General features: G+C 39.3%; 1 protein-coding gene across 1 annotated transcript; it reads left to right on the top strand.

Annotated features, from left to right (window-relative positions):
* The first annotated feature begins 11,219 nt into the window (after nucleotides 1-11,219).
* On the top strand, nucleotides 11,220-14,749 carry LOC137937043 (nitrate reductase [NADH] 2-like). Its single transcript, XM_068782074.1, has 4 exons — nucleotides 11,220-12,213; nucleotides 12,331-12,471; nucleotides 12,749-12,981; nucleotides 13,430-14,749. The coding sequence occupies exons 1-4, from the start codon at nucleotides 11,220-11,222 to the stop codon at nucleotides 14,747-14,749; spliced, it is 2,688 nt and encodes an 895-aa protein (XP_068638175.1).
* Nucleotides 14,750-17,554: the final 2,805 nt, after the last annotated feature.

The following is a 17,554-nucleotide window of genomic DNA, read 5'->3' as shown; positions in this document are numbered from 1 at the left end:
CCTATCATAATAAGATAACTCAATGTAAACTAGAATTCTAATATAACTCAAACTCTATCTCTCTTAAGTATATCTTGAAAAGATAACATAATCTACTAGAAATCTAATATAACTAAAATTCTAACTCATGAGGACTTTTCTTGGCATTCCACGTTCTCATGGTGGGTCCCACCAACTTGTGCCACCATGGTGGGTCCCACATTGTAATAGAGTAAATCCAGCCCACATCCTCATGGTGGGTCCCACCAGCTTGTGGCACCATGGTGGCTCCCACAATATAACAAAGTAAAAATAGTCTTTGTTCACATCAACTTTCTACCATTGAACATCACGAATGGAACTTGCTCTAGAATCATTGTCAAATTCGAGAGCCCTAATCAATATTGCCTCTTGAATTAGCAAGTGAGAAGAAGAATAAAGAAGAATGAAGAAGAGAGAAGAGAGAAGAAGAGAAGAAGAAGAGCTTACGGTTTTGAGTAGAGAAAGAGGGAATGAGATGCTAGAATAATGAGTGAGGAGGAATTACAACAACCAAAATACCCTTGTCTTCTTATCAAAAGAAGAATACTAGTTATAGTTTAACAAGCAACTACTTTTATCCTTCAACAACCCCCTCAAGCTATTGCATAAACATCATTAACACCCAACTTAGAATATGACTCGTGTAGAGGACTAACTGCAATGCTTTAGTAAACATGTCTAGCAGTTGATTCTTGGAAGGTACGCAACGTATGCTAATGATTCCTATTTGTAGCTTCCCCTGCACAAAGTGGTGACCGATCTCTATGTGTTTAGTTCTCTCTTAGAATATTGGATTAGTTGCTATGTTGATAGCTGTTTGATTGTCTCAATAAAGTTTCATTGGATTACAGGGAAACCAAGTTATGCTAATAAAGATTTTAGACATAACATCTCACTCACTACATGGGCTATGGCACGGTATTCAACCTCTACATTTGACCTGGCCACCATATTATGTTTCTTGCTATGCCAAGTTACTAAATTACCTCCCACCACTATGCAATAATCTAAAGTGGACTTCCTATCATCTAGAAATCCTACCTAGTGTGCATTTACAAATCCTTTAAGATAAAGATGTCCATGACACTTAAACATTAGTCCTTGACTTGGAATTTTCTTGAGTTATTGGAGGATCCTTTCTAATGTTTGCCAAAGTGAAAGTTGAGGTTGATGCATAAATTGATTGACCACACTTACAATAAGGTAATCGCAGTAATGTAAATTAACTTACCGACCAACCATAGAGATTTTTCCACTTCTACATCATTATCGATTTTCGTAGATAATTTAACATTTGGACCCATGGGAGTGACAATCACTCTACACCATTTTGTATCCCTATTTCTTCCAACAAATCCAAAACATACTTTATTTGGGAAGAAACCCCTTTTTTTCTCTTTTTCTTTCTCTTTCTTTTGTCTTCCTTTTATTTTCACTCCACTTTGTGTGTTCCAAACACAACCTAAATCTAAGATCTAATGATTGATCGGATGAAGAATAGGTTATATTTTTTTCTAATATTGTTTTTTAACTATTTGCTCAATGAAAGGCCAAGCTCACCATGCATCTAGATACTTGACTCCACAACCAAATTCCCTTCAATTTTTTTCGCCTCACCAGTCACCACTTAGCACTGGAGCAACCTCAGAGAATCCAATGCAGAAGCAAAACCCTAGCATCCCTTAAAGGTAACAAAAATGGCAAATAAGCACAAGACACGTCTCCGTTACTATGAGGATGGTGCTTTTCCTTTGTAAGCAATATGGGATCCACATCCCACTACTGGCCAACTTTTATGATTACACCCCGTTGACCTTGAAAGCAAGCAGAAGAAAAAAAAAATTCAGACGATTATTCTTTCTGTCCATTGTCAATGCCCACCGGAAGGACGACAATATCACCGGAAGAAGAAGAAGAAGAAGAATACGTATTCTAAATTTGAGGGAGGAGGAAATAGGAGTTGGAGTTTCTTATCGTGCTGGCAACCTCTAAATGGGGAAGTCCACAGTCTACACCCTTTTTTCACGGAGGTGGACAGAATGCCAAAACGGAGTTAAGAGTTTCTTATCATGGCGGGCTCACAGAGGGAAGCTTACAGAGCTAGTTTGGCATGCTGGCGACCTCCAAAAGGGGCGTTCGGAGACCACACCCTCTCTCATGGAGGTGGACAGAATGCCAAAATGGGTCTGCAAAAGAACCCCTGAGAAACCACAAGATATGAAATTGAGAGACAAAAGACTGAACGGTGCAAGCTGAACGCCGCATGCTGTCGTCTTCCTGCAACCGTGGGAGACTGAGACAGGCTGAGATAATTTGGTGCAGCCGCTGTTGCAGCTGGGTTTGGGGATTGTAGACAGACGGACCTAGAAATGGTTATATGATAAAATCCCTCAGAAAGCTTTATCTCACAGAAGAGGTAGATATAGAGGAGGTTGAGGGGGGGTGAAGCTAGGGTTTTGTACATCCGAGAGAGAGAAAGAGAGAGAGAGGTGACTTTTACTGGCTAAAAAAGAAGAAAACAAAATGGGCTGCACTTGTCCCCAACTCAACCTCACCCCATCCTTCTCTTTCAGGCTTTCAGCCCTTTTTGGTTCATGGGATTCTTCTTTATTTGCCTTTGCCGAAACTACTACAGGCATACTCTTTCATGGCTAACATGCGGAAGGAAGCTGTTAACACTTCTCCAAGTTTTTCAGCAAAGCCAACATATTTTGCGTCACGCGTGCATCAGCTACCATGGAAAGTGGGTCTGCTTTTTCCTTTAATCCAAAGTCAATTACCACACTCAGTAACGATTTTAGCCTTCAAATCATGACTAATATTGCTTGGAGAAAATTATCCTCTTACCACAAAAAAGCTTCTTCTGCATGCCGCCTCGCCTCCTTCGTCTCCCTTACCTTAAATTTCCATTGAATTGCATTCAGGACCCTCTATGCAGTCACAAAAATAAATTTTCCTTTAATGCCTTCTAATTGATATGTTTTTCTTCTTTTTTTTGAATTGAAGCATGGAAAAACTGAACATTTTTCTTATCTTCATTAATTTTTTGTTGGGCAAGAAGAATATGGTTGAAATTTTAAACTACAAGATCATCTTCTCTCCTCCCATTTCCTATCCCACTTGAATGTTCCAACCAAATTTTAAACCCTTGGTAACAGATGCTCAGAGAGTTGAATTTGGAAAGTGCCCATAACTTTCCTCTTAATCAGTTTGCTATGAGTTCACAAACGTTTCTAAAAAAAACACATCCTTATTGTTGGTCAACGCTCATACGTAAATACTATTGGAAGTCAAACTTAAATGGTATTCACACCTATTAAGGTGAAGGGTATACTTGTAATTGATGTATTATTGACCACTACAAATAAAACTTAAGGGGGATGATTAGGTCATTGATCACAACACTAATCTCTCCCCTCCTCTACGTGCTCCCTCTCCTTTCTTCTCTAGCCGTCCTTTGTTCTTCTCTTCTTTCCTTCTTCTTCCTCTTTTTTCTCTCCTTCTTTCTCCTCTCCTTCATCACATGTGACCTAAGTTCATAGATGATGGAGTCTTGAAAACAACCTAGTATCAAAGCAACTTATTTTAGCGCCCCAAGGTGCAAGTTTTGATTTGAAGAGCTGAAGTCTTTTTCTTCGGTTTGTGCTAGAATTTCTTGGGAAAGCTAAGTTTTTTTCCAGGTTTGATCCTTGATACTTCATATATATTAATGCAGATATATGCCAGATCTTCATCATCCAGAATTTATGATTCTTTCATGAGATTTATGAGGAAAAATTGAAGTTTTTCTTACTCCAAGAAAGTTATGTTTTTTGGAAGAAAGCTTATCGGTTTGAGGGGTTTTATAACCTTGTTTTTATGCTTCATATAGCCTTTTTTTCTTATAAACTTGTGACCAGTTCATGATATTATTCTCTGGAAATCAGTAGTCCAATCTATCACAATTGGATACTTTGTTTTTTTTTTTTTATTACAAACTTGGTTGAATTGCTGTAATACTGGCTGATAAATTGCTGGAATTTGATATTCTGAATTGATGTTTGATGTATGCCAAGAAGCTTTGCATGAATTCCAGAATTCTGGACGAATTGTGGTATATTGGACAAAGATTTACCTCTTGTTCTGAAGCCTCTTTGATCCCAGAGACTTCTTATCTTTGGAAAGTTTCCTGGTTTGTTTCTGCAAAATCTGGACAGGATTCCAGTTTGGATTAGAAACTCTCCTCATATGGACTGCCCAAATAGGAAATAAATCTTGTGGTTAAAGTTTACAATTACCAGTCTTTCCATACTAGTTCTACTGCTACTATACTTACCTGTTAGAAGACGTCAATTATTGGTTTACTGCTTGGTTTACTACTCACGTATCCAACACTTTCTTGGCACTGAAATTTCATCTCTCAGAAGTGTCTTCTTGCAGCAGTCATATGACATATTGGTGGCCCTCTTATTTTGTACTCAACAGCAAATATTACCTGTCCTAAACGTCTCTTACAACAACTCTTATATCTTATTTACAACAGTATATTACGATAGCAACATACTATTGTTCAATAGCTATTTTTTTATTTTTTTTGATTGTGCTTCTGGTCTCTATTACAACAGTAGTACATTTCTCTCCTCTTGTTATTTGATATTGTGCGAGTACAAAGTTGTATATTTCTCAAAGCTCGTATATGGCTGATGAGCTAAGTGCTACAATGGCTAGAAAAAGTGATTTGGTTAAATCACTATAATTCATTTAAAAGGACTATATAATTATTTAAGCTGGTCTCAATCGGTGAAAAGGTTCCTCATTACTCATGATTTGCTGAGTCACTTAAGCAAACTCCCTCCTTTGGTGGATGAAGATGATAGTATGTACATGAAGTGGCTTAAAGAAGATAGATAAGTCCTGAGCTGGATGATTAATAGAATGGAAGAAAATGTTGCTAACAATGCTTTCCATCTTCAGACCCCTAAGCGAGTAGGGGATATTTATGCAAAGTTATACTCCACTGCTAATAGTCTCAAAAAAATATACAATATTTTTCAAACAATGTGTAATTATCTTGCTCGATTTCAAGGAGTTATTTAAGAATGGAAGATTGCCCAACCTTATTGTATAGATATCGCGGTCCAGGAGAAACCATGGGAGGCATTAGTAGCTACTATTTGCCTTGCTAATATGAAACCTTATTTGGAAGTAGTAGCTAAGTCTCAAATTCTTAACTTTGCTACCGTTCCTTTGGTGATATATCAGCCACATTGATATGTATCATGGAGCCATTCTCTATGACACACACTTGTGCTTCTTTGGCTATGTACTCTAGCAATAGAGGTGTAGGTTCCGGGAATAGGGGTCGAGGCAGAAATAATAAAGGAGGTTGTGGCAGAGGAAACTTAACAAACACCTAATGTGTGGGCGCCTGTGTACGTCTATCTAGCTTTGGTGATAACAAAACTTAACTAAAATGAGCTAATATTTGTAATTAAAGTATTTTAGATGCATCTCCTTATGCAAAAATTAAGTGTCAAGTTATCTTGAAGAAGCACCTACAAAAGTTTGAAAACTTGAAGATCGATAGTCAAGTTACATAGAAAAATCTCTAGCCATGTAAGAGGACAATCAACCAAATTTCAATCCTAAGGTACTTAAATGCATTGGGGCTTACGACATGAAATTTCTTTATAAACATTGTTTTATCAATGCTTACAAATGATTTAAATTTTAAATCCTTACCAAATCATATATCATGCTTAAATTTCAAGTTGGTACACTGGTATAAAGCATGATCAATCAACTTTTTAGTCTTGGTCAATCATCCAAAATGCAGATTAGTAGAACTTATAAAGCATGATCGATTATATAAACTTGATTGATCATACAGAATACTGCCAAGAAGAGTTTGCAAAGTATGATCAACCATCCACTGTAGCATGATTAATCATACGAAACACTACTTGGGAAATTTTATATAACACAATCAATCAATCAATAAGGCATGATTGATAAATGCGCTTTGAAAATGGTTGAAAACTCATTGATTGATGTTATGATTGATCAATAGGCTTAGGGAACTCAAAAAATATGGTTGTTGTACATGCTTCATCGATGATACCTTGTCATTTATCGATCAACACATTTTTTAGATATTTTGAAAACTATAAAAAATGACTATTTTGGTTGGAAGTCTTATGAAGCATTTATTGGCAATCCAAAGTATTTACTAAAAGTTTCTATATTTAAAATTCTCAATATACCCTTTTTGAGAGAAAAAGTTGATTTTGTCAAGAAATCATTAATCTTCTCTCAAATCTCTTGGCATCCCTAGTTGAATCAAGCTCCATGACATGCTCTCTAGTACTCTAAAGGATTGGAATTGTGGATCTCTCTAAGAAAATGGTGTCTCTCCTATGAAAGGTGTAAGTTTCACTTTTACTTTCTTGCATTTTCACTTTCTTACTATATAGGCGTTCTAGAACCTTAATTTAGAAGGGAAGAGCAAACTAAAGTCAGAATCTAGTTGTAAAAGAGCTTTTAGGAGAGATTTATCATGTGTAATTGTGCATACACGACTTAAAGAGAGCTAAATTCTCTTTTGCATATAAATATCAGCTAGTAGAACTTATTAGTGAAAATTTTCCTAGCAAGGGTTCTTAGGCGATGACTGCCATTAGGGGAACATCAAAACAAAAAAAAATTATTATTTCCATGTGGTGTGTGCTTGTGAATTATTCCTCATACTTTATTTTGTCACTTTAAGTATTTAATTTTTTTATATTTTCAATTCACCCCCTCTTGAGAAACTACATGAGCCAGCAATTGGTATTGGAGCAAGCCTAAACTCATTGAAATCAAATTTTTAGTTAATTTCATTACATTGATTTCAGTGGCATATCAAGAAAAAATGCTCATTCTCGAAAGGCAATCTGCCAATCATCCCCTAGTGTTTAATGGAGTCAATTATGCATATTAGTCAGTAATAATGGAGTTCTTCCTTTAATCTATGGATTAGAACATTTTGCATACAACCGAGAATGGACCATTTGAACCATTGGAAATGGTTGACAAAAACTTAATCTTCAAGGAATATGGAGAACTCACTAGGGAAGATAAAGAGTAATTTAGAACAAAATCTAAGGCCATCAACATTCTCCCATATGCCTTAAGACCAAATGAGTTAAATAGAGGTTCAAATTGTAAAACAGCAAAGAAAATTTGAGACGAAATGGAAGTGAGCCATGAAGGAACTACAAGGGTCAAGGACTCTAGGATCAACCTATTGGTTGCCTAATATTATCAATTCGAGATGAAAATGGGTGAATCTATAGCTGATATGAACTCTAAGTTCACTCGTGTCATTAATGAGTTGAACATAATTAGAGGAAATTTCCCTCTATAGGCACAATGACAAGCTTCTCAAGGCACTTCCAAAGTCATGAAACATGAGAAAGACTATCATTCATGAGAATTCTAACTTTTGGTCCTTGAACTCGGAAGAGCTATTAGGACTCATCCTCATATTTGAGATGGAACAGGAAGAAAAAGAAGAAAAACAACTTAGAAAGAAGAATCTTGCTAATAAGACAAAAAGGCAACATGATTGATGGTACCAGCAAACATAGCTCCAGTTACTAGACATCTTCAAAGGATGTTTAGGAAGAAGAAATTTTTTAGAAAGGGCCAATGCAAAGGTAACAAAAAAGGCATATTTGTTTTGAGTGTGAAAAATAGGGCACGGAAACGAAAAGTGCCCAAATCTTAAAGAAATATGTCCATCTCAAGCAAGGATCCTAGAAACAAGAAGAAGAAAGTTTTGATCTTCACTTTGGATGTGGTTGAAAAGAAATACAACCACTCCAAGAAGAAGAGAGTGATGTGGGACTCTTGATAATTGAAAATGAACATGAACAATTGCTTGAGAAATCAATTTAGAGTTTACATAAATATAAATAAAAAATTAATATCCAAAGCATGAGCTAGCCAAACTCAAGAGTGAGTTGGCTACTTTGAAGGAAGCAAATGAAAGCCACATAGTTAATGCTTCAAGGCAGCAAAGTGTAATAGAGAAGTTGTCTTGTGATAGATTAGACTTTGAAAAGAAATAGATAGAATTAAATAAAAAAATCCAAGTCTCATTTTCTCAAAAGAAAATACCTAGGAGATACATTGGGAGAAACAAAAAAACATATGCAAAATATTTTTCCTCTACCTCACATTAGAAGTTATTACTGCAACAAACTAGGACGTTATGCTCATATTTGCAAAATAAAAAAATGATAATGGCATAAGAAAAATGTGGGTACCCAAAGCAAATGAAAAGATGGTGGTAACACAAAGATCCATGGGCAAGCAAATTAGGAAGCCGAAAGAAATTAGTGAAGCTAACATTTTCCCATAGGGACCCAATATATCTAGGACTTCGAAGGGATGTTCTTGAGGCCAAGGCACCAAAGAATGCATTGATCTTGGATAGGGGTGTTCAAGGCACATGACCGATGACAAAAAAGAAATTTCTAGAACTTACACCAAAAGATGGTGGTCATGTCACTTTTGGAGACAATAGCAAATGTACCAAACAAAGTTTTGGCAAAATAGGTGTCTCTGACTCTTTCATATCTAACGTAGATTATGTTGAAGCATTGGTGCACAATTTATTATGTATTAGTCAAATTTGTGTCAAAGGCAATATTGTTTCATTTGAAATAGATAAGTGCATTGCATAGAATGAAAATAATGAATGTTTTCTAGATGGAAAGAGGATAAAAAAATCTTTATATTGTAAATGTCATTGATTTACCCTCTACTAGTTATTTGTCTGGGTACTAGCATTTCTTGAAATAGTATTAGTGGCATATATTGTAATTAAGCAAGTGAGTGCCATAATTTAACATTATGGGAGTTTTTCAAGTTCTTTTCCTTTTCTCATGTACTAGGGTGTCTTCCCTAAATCTATAAATAAGATGTTGAGGGGGAGGGCATGATCATCTCGAGCCCTCCAAGCCTCTTTCCTTCTCTTCTTGCCTCGCGTGCAATTATCCTCTCTCATCTAGTCTCTTCTTCTTCTCCTATACACTAGTTCTTCTAAACATGAAACCCTATAATACAATATGGTATCATAGCTGAGATTCTAGGGTTTCCAATTAGATTCCAGTGTTTCAAACAAAGAATTCGCTAAGGTGATGAAGAATGAATTTAAGATAAGTTTAATAGGTGAATTCACATTCTTTTTTAGACTTCAAGTAATGCAACCTAAAAATAGAACATTCATAAATTAGTCCTAATACACAAAAGCATTGCTCAAAATATTCAACATAGAAAACCTAAAAACAATTAACACACCCATAAGTTTGTTCCTAAAATTTGGACCTAGTACACCCCTTAGACACATTTTTCAGTTTAGTCAGACTCCACTTCTCTCAGCTCAATTTTGGCATTATCACCATTCTACATACCAAGAAGACCACACAAAAGGAAACATCCCCCAAACCAAACAAAATTGCTCAAAAATGCTGAAATTGGAGGGGACATTTACAGGAGTTGGACCTTTGGCCTCTGTAGAGAGAGGTTGAGCACTTTGATGAGGTTGTTGGGCCTTATGCCACCCTTTTTGGAGGGTAATCTTGGCAAATACCCAAATATTATCAAAGTATTTTATACATTCCTTGAATTAGAAGAGCTTAATACTGGAGAGCTCAAGTTCATACCTATGTTCAAAGGATTTCCATATCCCTCACGATAAGTGAGCTTAATGAGATTTTTTGGACTCCAAAGGATGGACTCAAGAGGTACGTCAAGGAGTGTTGGCAAACTGACCTTGGAGATGAGTGCCCACAATCAATCACCAACGCCCTCAACCTAGTGTTTGGGGCAGACAAAAGGAAGCTCTTATGAGATCAAACTCGTCTACATTCTATCTTGTGGTCAAAGTTCTAGGAGAAGGTTGTCTCTTCTACATGAATGGTGTTCTACAACTTTAAGCTAGTAGGAAAGAACTCACTGGAGTCAGAATCTAGTCAGAGCTTAATGGTGAAATTTTTTCGAGCAAGGGTTATTGAGTGATGAAAAAAAAATCACTCTCTCCTTGTAATGTGTGATTGTGAATTACCTTTCGTACTTTAATTTTGTATGTTAAGTACTTAATTTTTATTCTATATTTTCAATTCACCCCATTTTGAGAAGCCACAAAGGCCAACAATAATGTCCACTCTACATCTCCCATCCAACGACCACGATCATCCCTCTAGATCGTTCACTTTATAGCGGCGCAAATATTCAAGTTAAGAGGAGAGTAACTTTTTGCCCAGGACAAATTTCAACCCTCGGTTATGGACCGGAGAAAAGCTGTCAGTGACCAGGTAAGGAGTGGCCAAGGCTACCCATTCAGTAACGACCACATGTGATGGCGGCTAGAGAGAGAAAATAGCCCTTGGCCCTTTGAGACATGGTGGAGTCGCCTTCACACAAAAACTGACCCAACCCAACCCTAATTTGGCCATTCGCATGTCCCATTCGCCACTTCCCATCATTTCTTTTCTATTAAAGCAATCCATTATCTTTCATTAATCCGGTTTTAGGGGGTAAGTTAATTCTTTTTATTAATGTTTTAACTGCATTGGAGTTACTGTAATGGGGAGGTGACACATGGGGTAGCTCAGCTCCTTCCTTTAAAATATTTAGCCAAAAGCTTGGGAGATGATTAAGGAGATCTTTATTAATCATAGCTTGGCCTGATTTTGACACGCCAAACGAAGGAGTGGGTGTATTATTCGGGAGTTTGGGGATATCGCTTTCGTGTCTGCATGAAATTGGCGAACTAGCAAGATATTTTCCCATGTGCTAAGCACGGGTTTTTGGAATTTCGACTTCGAAATTCCACCGTCCATCAACGGTTTGATTAACAGGCGATCGAAGAGAAATGATCGGTGGCCATTTGTTATACTTGATTTGGGGCCCTGACTTTGAAAGGGTTAAGAAAAATTCAGTGTATTTTCCTTTTTGGTGGGCCCACAGGCTGCACGACGACCAAATGGCCGTTCAGGTCACATGGTTACCCCCCTGACGGCACTCCTCTTGGCTCAATCCCTCTATATAAACCCCACTCCCTTCCCTCTGCTTTTTCTCAATACAGACTCTTCTCAGAGTCGTAGAGAAGAATTGAATTACCAAAAAAGCTCTCTTCTTCTTCCCGTCTTTCTCGTTTCCTCAACCCTTTCATGGCGGCGTCAGTGGAGAATCGGCAGTTCGCTCACCTTGAACCCGGTCTATCCACCCGGTTCAATGCAGGACAGCCCCGACGCTCTGACTCTACCCTCCGTGGCTGCAATTTTCCCATGCCTGTCATCAAGCCAAAGGCGCCGCCCTTCATCGATGATACTTCCAGTGAGGAAGAAGAAGAGGCTGACTGGAGAAACATAAAGTCCTCCAATATTGAACTGGAGTCGTCCATTTTGGATCCCCGGGATGAATCGACGGCGGATAATTGGATCCCTCGTAACGCGTCTTTAGTCCGCCTCACCGGGAAGCACCCCTTCAACTCTGAGCCGTCACTGAACCGGCTCATGCAGCATGGATTCATCACCCCTGTCCCGCTTCACTACGTTCGAAACCATGGAGCTGTCCCCAGAGCCCAATGGCACGACTGGAGCGTCGAGGTCTGTGGGCTCGTGAAGCGTCCCCAGCGATTCACCATGGATCAACTCGTCAAAGAGTTCCCGGTGAGAGAGATGCCCGTCACGCTTGTCTGTGCCGGAAACCGCCGCAAGGAGCAGAACATGGTCAAGAAGTCCAACGGTTTCAACTGGGGCGCCGGCGGGGTTTCCACTACCGTCTGGCGGGGAGTACGCCTCCGCAACTTGCTCAAGCATTGCGGGATACTCAGCAGAGCCAAAGGCGCTCTCAACGTCTGCTTTGAGGGCGCCGAAGATCTTCCTGGTGGCGGTGGCTCAAAATACGGCACGAGTATCAGGAAAGAGTTCGCCATGGATCCGTCCCGCGACATCATTATCGCCTACATGCAAAACGGAGAACTGCTCACGCCGGATCATGGGTTCCCGGTGAGGATGATTATTCCCGGATTTATCGGCGGGAGAATGGTGAAATGGTTGAAAAGGATCATAGTCACCACGGAGGAGTCCCAGAGTTATTACCATATCAGAGATAACCGCGTTCTTCCTCCTCATGTGGATGCGGAACTAGCAAATGCAGAAGGTAGCTATTTTATCTGAACCCTTCTCCCTCGTTAGTTCAATGACATAAATGAATCTTCAGGATCTAATCTTCATTGTTTCTTTCTCTTTACTTGTGTCGGGGCTCTGGATCGTATAGCTTGGTGGTACAAGCCGGAATACATCATAAACGAACTGAACATCAACTCGGTTATCACCACTCCGTGTCACGAAGAGATTCTTCCCATCAACTCATCCACGAGTCAGAAGCCTTACACCTTGCGAGGATACGCATATTCAGGTGAAGAATTCTGAATTTCTTTTTTGTTCTTTCTTAGATGTTTCCCGTGATTGTAACAGCTAACTATGACCATACTTCATAATACGTCAACCTTTTCAAATGGACTGCAATTTCTGAAAGCAAGCTTGCTCCTTTTTGTCTCCATTCGTATTTCAGGAAATAAAAGCCTCTTTTCTGTTTTTTTTAATCGACAAATAAGCCCTGTGTTCCATTGTTGAGAAAATTTATAAAAAGTCCCATACTGTGAAATTTTGCTGACGTGATTCAGACGAAACAGGAGGAGGAAAAAAAGTGACGCGGGTGGAGGTGACGTTGGACGGCGGAGAATCGTGGCTGGTCTGCAAAGTCGACCACCCAGAGAAGCCCAACAAGTATGGCAAGTACTGGTGCTGGTGCTTCTGGTCTCTGGAAGTCGAAGTTCTTGATCTTCTGGGCGCCAAGGAGATTGCCGTCCGAGCGTGGGATGAGACACTGAACACCCAACCCGAACAGCTCACTTGGAACGTCATGGTAGATGCCCCCTTCCCCTAACAAACCTGCCCTGTTTCATTTATTCAATCCACTGCTTCTTCCTTCTTCCTCTTTTCGTTATCCGGATCCAGCGAACGGTTTCTGAATCCAATGGCACGTTTTTTAGAGTCTTGGATCAGGCCAATCACCTCGAGCTAGGCAATTGGCTTGATCCAAGAAACTCCTAGACCAACTGGACAGGATATTCCATCTCTGGTTTTTAACGACTATGGATCGTTATCGTTGGAGATTGAATTAATATTTTAAAAAACAAGAAAAAAAAAAAAGAATGAGAGAGAAGTTGACTTCATAGCCATGCGACCGGTTGATGAGTTCTGATCATCGGCAGGTGCCCGGTTGTCCCGAAAAAAACAAAAAAAATTAAATGCTTCAGTTTTCTTTTCCTACTTGGTAAAAGAAGTCTGACCCGACGGATTGGCACGTGCAGGGGATGATGAATAATTGCTGGTTCCGCGTGAAGATGAACGTCTGCAAGCCCCACAGGGGGGAGATCGGGCTGGTATTCGAGCATCCGACTCTGCCTGGCAACCAGTCCGGAGGATGGATGGCCCGCCAGAAGCACCTCCTGACGACGGAGACGCAGACGTTGAAGAAGAGTGTCTCTTCCCCTTTTATTAACACCTCCGCCAAGCAGCTCTCCATGTCCGAGGTGAAGAAGCACAACTCGCCGGAGTCCGTTTGGATCGTTGTTCATGGCCATGTTTATGACTGCACAAATTTCGTCAAGGACCACCCTGGTGGTGCTGATAGTATCCTCATTAATGCCGGCACCGACTGCACGGAAGAGTTCGAAGCTATTCACTCCGACAAAGCCAAGGCCATGCTCGAGGATTACCGCATCGGAGAGCTTATTACCACCGGTTACACGTCCGACAGCTCTTCTTCCCCAAATGGCTCCATTCATGGCGGCAATAACTTCTCCTACTTGGCACCCATTAAGGAAGTCACGCCGGTGAGGAACAACGCACTGATTCCAGGACAGAAGATCCCTATCAAGATCGTTTCCAAGACGAAGATCTCTCATGATGTTCGCCTCTTTCGGTTTGCCCTCCCGTCCGTTGACCAAGTCCTGGGCCTCCCCGTCGGGAAACACATCTTCCTCTGTGCTAATATCGACGACAAGCTTTGCATGCGAGCCTACACTCCGACGAGCACCGTCGACGAGGTGGGCTACTTCGATCTCCTCATTAAGGTCTACTTCAAAGCACCCCCCAAGTTTCCCAACGGCGGCACCATGTCCCAGCATTTGGAGTCCCTCTCCGTCGGCTCTGTTCTTGAGATCAAGGGGCCACTGGGACACATCGAGTACACCGGCAGCGGCAACTTCACCGTCAAAGGCAAACACAAGTTTGCCCGGCGGTTGGCCATGATCGCCGGTGGGACCGGAATCACACCCATTTATCAGGTGATGCAGGCGATTTTAAAGGACCCCGAGGACGAGACGGAGATGTACGTCGTGTACGCCAACCGGACGGAGGACGACATACTGTTGAGAGAGGAGCTGGATGCTTGGGCGGACAAGTACCCGAGGGTGAAGGTCTGGTACGTAGTACAGGACAGCATCAAGGAAGGCTGGAAATACAGCACCGGATTCATCACCGAGAGCATTCTGCGGGAGCATATTCCAGAGGGTGCGAGCGACGTGCTGGCGCTTACGTGCGGGCCGCCGCCGATGATCCAGTTTGCTGTGGTGCCCAACTTGGAGAAGATGAATTACGATGTCAAGAACTCTCTTTTGACATTTTGAGGAACCTGAAGACGACAAAAAAAAAAAAAAAAACTCCTTTTTCTTTTGCTTCAAAATTTTTGTATATATATAAAACTGGAGTCTCTAAAATCTATCTCACCTCTCCTCTTTCCACATGGGTGCGAAAAGCCGATGGATGAAGCCTGTTTCAACAGAGCAATTCAGAATAATTTTTGCAAGAGTGACAAGACCGCTCACCTATGTTGCTAATCATAATTCTACAGAAACAATTCTGAAGCTGTATAAACAAGTTGCGCTTTCACTGTCACCGCTTATCTTCTCTTAGCAATCCTACGTACACTTTTGGCCTTTTAAATTTCTTTTGGAGAAAATAATAAACATAAATTATATATTAATTATAAAATAAATTATTATATTCTAATTAACTCCTTTTATTATTGATTTAAGATATCTTCTAATTTATAAATAATTTATAAAAAAATTATTCTAGTTTTTAAAAATCTTATTTGTTGGTACATGTTTTATTACCTTCTATTTATTATAAAAAATATTAATTATTAAAATATTTTTCTAATCTAATTAACAACTTTTAAATAAATTTAAGATGGTGATGTAGCATATGACATGGTAGATTCTACTTTGTATGGTGATGGGCCACTTTTGACAGTCATGCACAACTTTGGACCAGTCAAAGTTGGTCAGTTTCCTAATTAAGTTTTAACTTGGTAATTTTCCTAAATAATTTCTTAATAAGTTATTTTCTAAATACAAATTTTAATTGGGTAATGTCTAAATTTCCCTTTGATCTTTTACTCTACTCGAGCTTTCTTGAACAAGGAAGCAAACGCTACTAGATTGAGCAAAAAAACTCCTAGTCCCAGAACGTGCACCCTAACTTACTTTTAGGTAAAAATCAAGTTAGTCAACCTCTCTATTAAGAATAAACTAAGCCAAAAATGAATAGAAATTAGCTTTCACAAAAGTGGGGAACTCTAAGTAGGGAATTGAATATGTTTACTAGGCCCTATTTATAGGCCAAAAATGTGTTGATGTGTATGTGTCATTTACTATCACTTCTAGTGGTAGGTTTAATGGTTCTTATCCATCTTGCTGACTTCCCTAAAAGAACCAACAACATGAATTAAAAACACCAAACTTCATAACTCATATTGTTGATTTCCAGCAATCGCTCCGTTAAAAGATGCAATAGACATTTTGTATCATATCAAAACCAAATGCAGTGACTTTCGTTGATGAAATTTTCTTTATAAGGAAGGAAATGATTCAGTTGGCCCCAACCGAATAAAGTCATAGGATAAAGAACTAATGCATGATATGTAGAAGGAATCATATGCTATATCCCACCATATATACACTAATTGGCTATCACAGTCTAATTTTTCTTAGGGTCTGTTTGGAACCCTTATAAAAGAAAAGAAAAGAAAATAAGAATTTGACCATTATTATTTATAAAAATAGTTAATGAAAATGAGATAATGATCAAATTCTCCTTTTCATTGATTATTAAGAAAAATAATAATAATTTGACTATTATTATTTATAAAAATAATTAGTAAAAATAAGATAATGATCAAAATTTCTTTTTTATTGATTATTTTTTTAAAATAATAATGATTAAATTCTTATTTTCTTTTATTTTCTTGTGTTTTTTTCTAATAACACAAGGAATAGCTGCTATTAGCTCCAAATGGCTGCAATCCTATTACGCAAAACCTACTTGATGATCTTACTTCCACCCTCATGAAGCCCGCACGCAGACGCATGAAAGATTCAGCTTAATTAGGAAGTTCTCCGTGCGACAGAAGACACGGAAAAGGAGTAAGGTTACGTGCATGACGCAATCTGTGATGCTGCAAGTGTCTTCAAGGAAAAGGACAGTGCAGACGAGGAGAAAACTGCTATGGAAAACGATAAATCTGATTGTAATGCGGCAGGCATGAATGGTGGGGGCAGGACCGAAGGAAGCGGAACGGAGAGCCATGTGCTGGGATTTGGTTGGGGCCTAGATTCTCTTGCCCTCGCCGCGTACAGCCATTGCCTGCTGAGACTGCGAGGAGCCATGGCGGCAGAACCCCGCCGAGCTCCGGAAGGCCAGGAAAGCGGAACAGCGTTTTCTGCTCTTTTTGCATGATATGGAAGTTTTTATACAGCTTCTTTTTCCAGCTGGAGTGTATGTTTTTTGGCGATGTAAAAAAGTCCTTGCGAATGGAGCAGAGAGTGGTTCTCATATTACCGACGTCTCCCTTCTAGGGAACTTAGAACGGCGATTGAAAGCGAAATGAGAAAGAAGAATGGTCGGCATTAAAGCAAGGAAAGCTAGTTCTGGAGACAACTGGAATAAAGAAATTAGAAAATGTTCAAGCTAGCACTAAAGAATGGTGAGAAGTAAATCTAAATATCAATTAAGAAGAGAAGCTTTTATGAGAAAAACAGAGTTCAGTAAGCGTTTGGAAAACACATCAGAATGTAAGCCTCATCTACGATTGCGGAAAATTTTACAGGGTTTTATATATTTAACTTGCCTATCTTAGAATGAGGTACTTGGAGCAGTTGAGTTTGGGGAAAATAATTTGTAAGATCATGTTTGCGTGTGATGGATCTGCTTTTCCGAGCTTGTCACTCTTGAGGTACTGACCTTTCTTTCAAGGTTAGGGAAAGAATCTAAACTCTCAGCCAATGGTTTCTGTGCACTTTCAATGGACAAACTACTGCTTCAGATATGCAGTTTCCCAAATAAAAAAAGATAAAAGGAATGATCCTACCAACTGCAATTTCAAATTATCACAGAAAAGCATGTTGAAACAGCACTAAATTCCTGCGGGA

The sequence above is a fragment of the Aristolochia californica genome, unplaced genomic scaffold (genome assembly GCF_029961685.1).
Source record: "Aristolochia californica isolate CCGP_79_NKW_82.1479 unplaced genomic scaffold, dmAriCali1.0.hap1 SCAF_7, whole genome shotgun sequence".
Lineage (NCBI taxonomy): Eukaryota > Viridiplantae > Streptophyta > Magnoliopsida > Piperales > Aristolochiaceae > Aristolochia > Aristolochia californica.
This window is presented reverse-complemented; position numbering and strand designations above follow the sequence as displayed.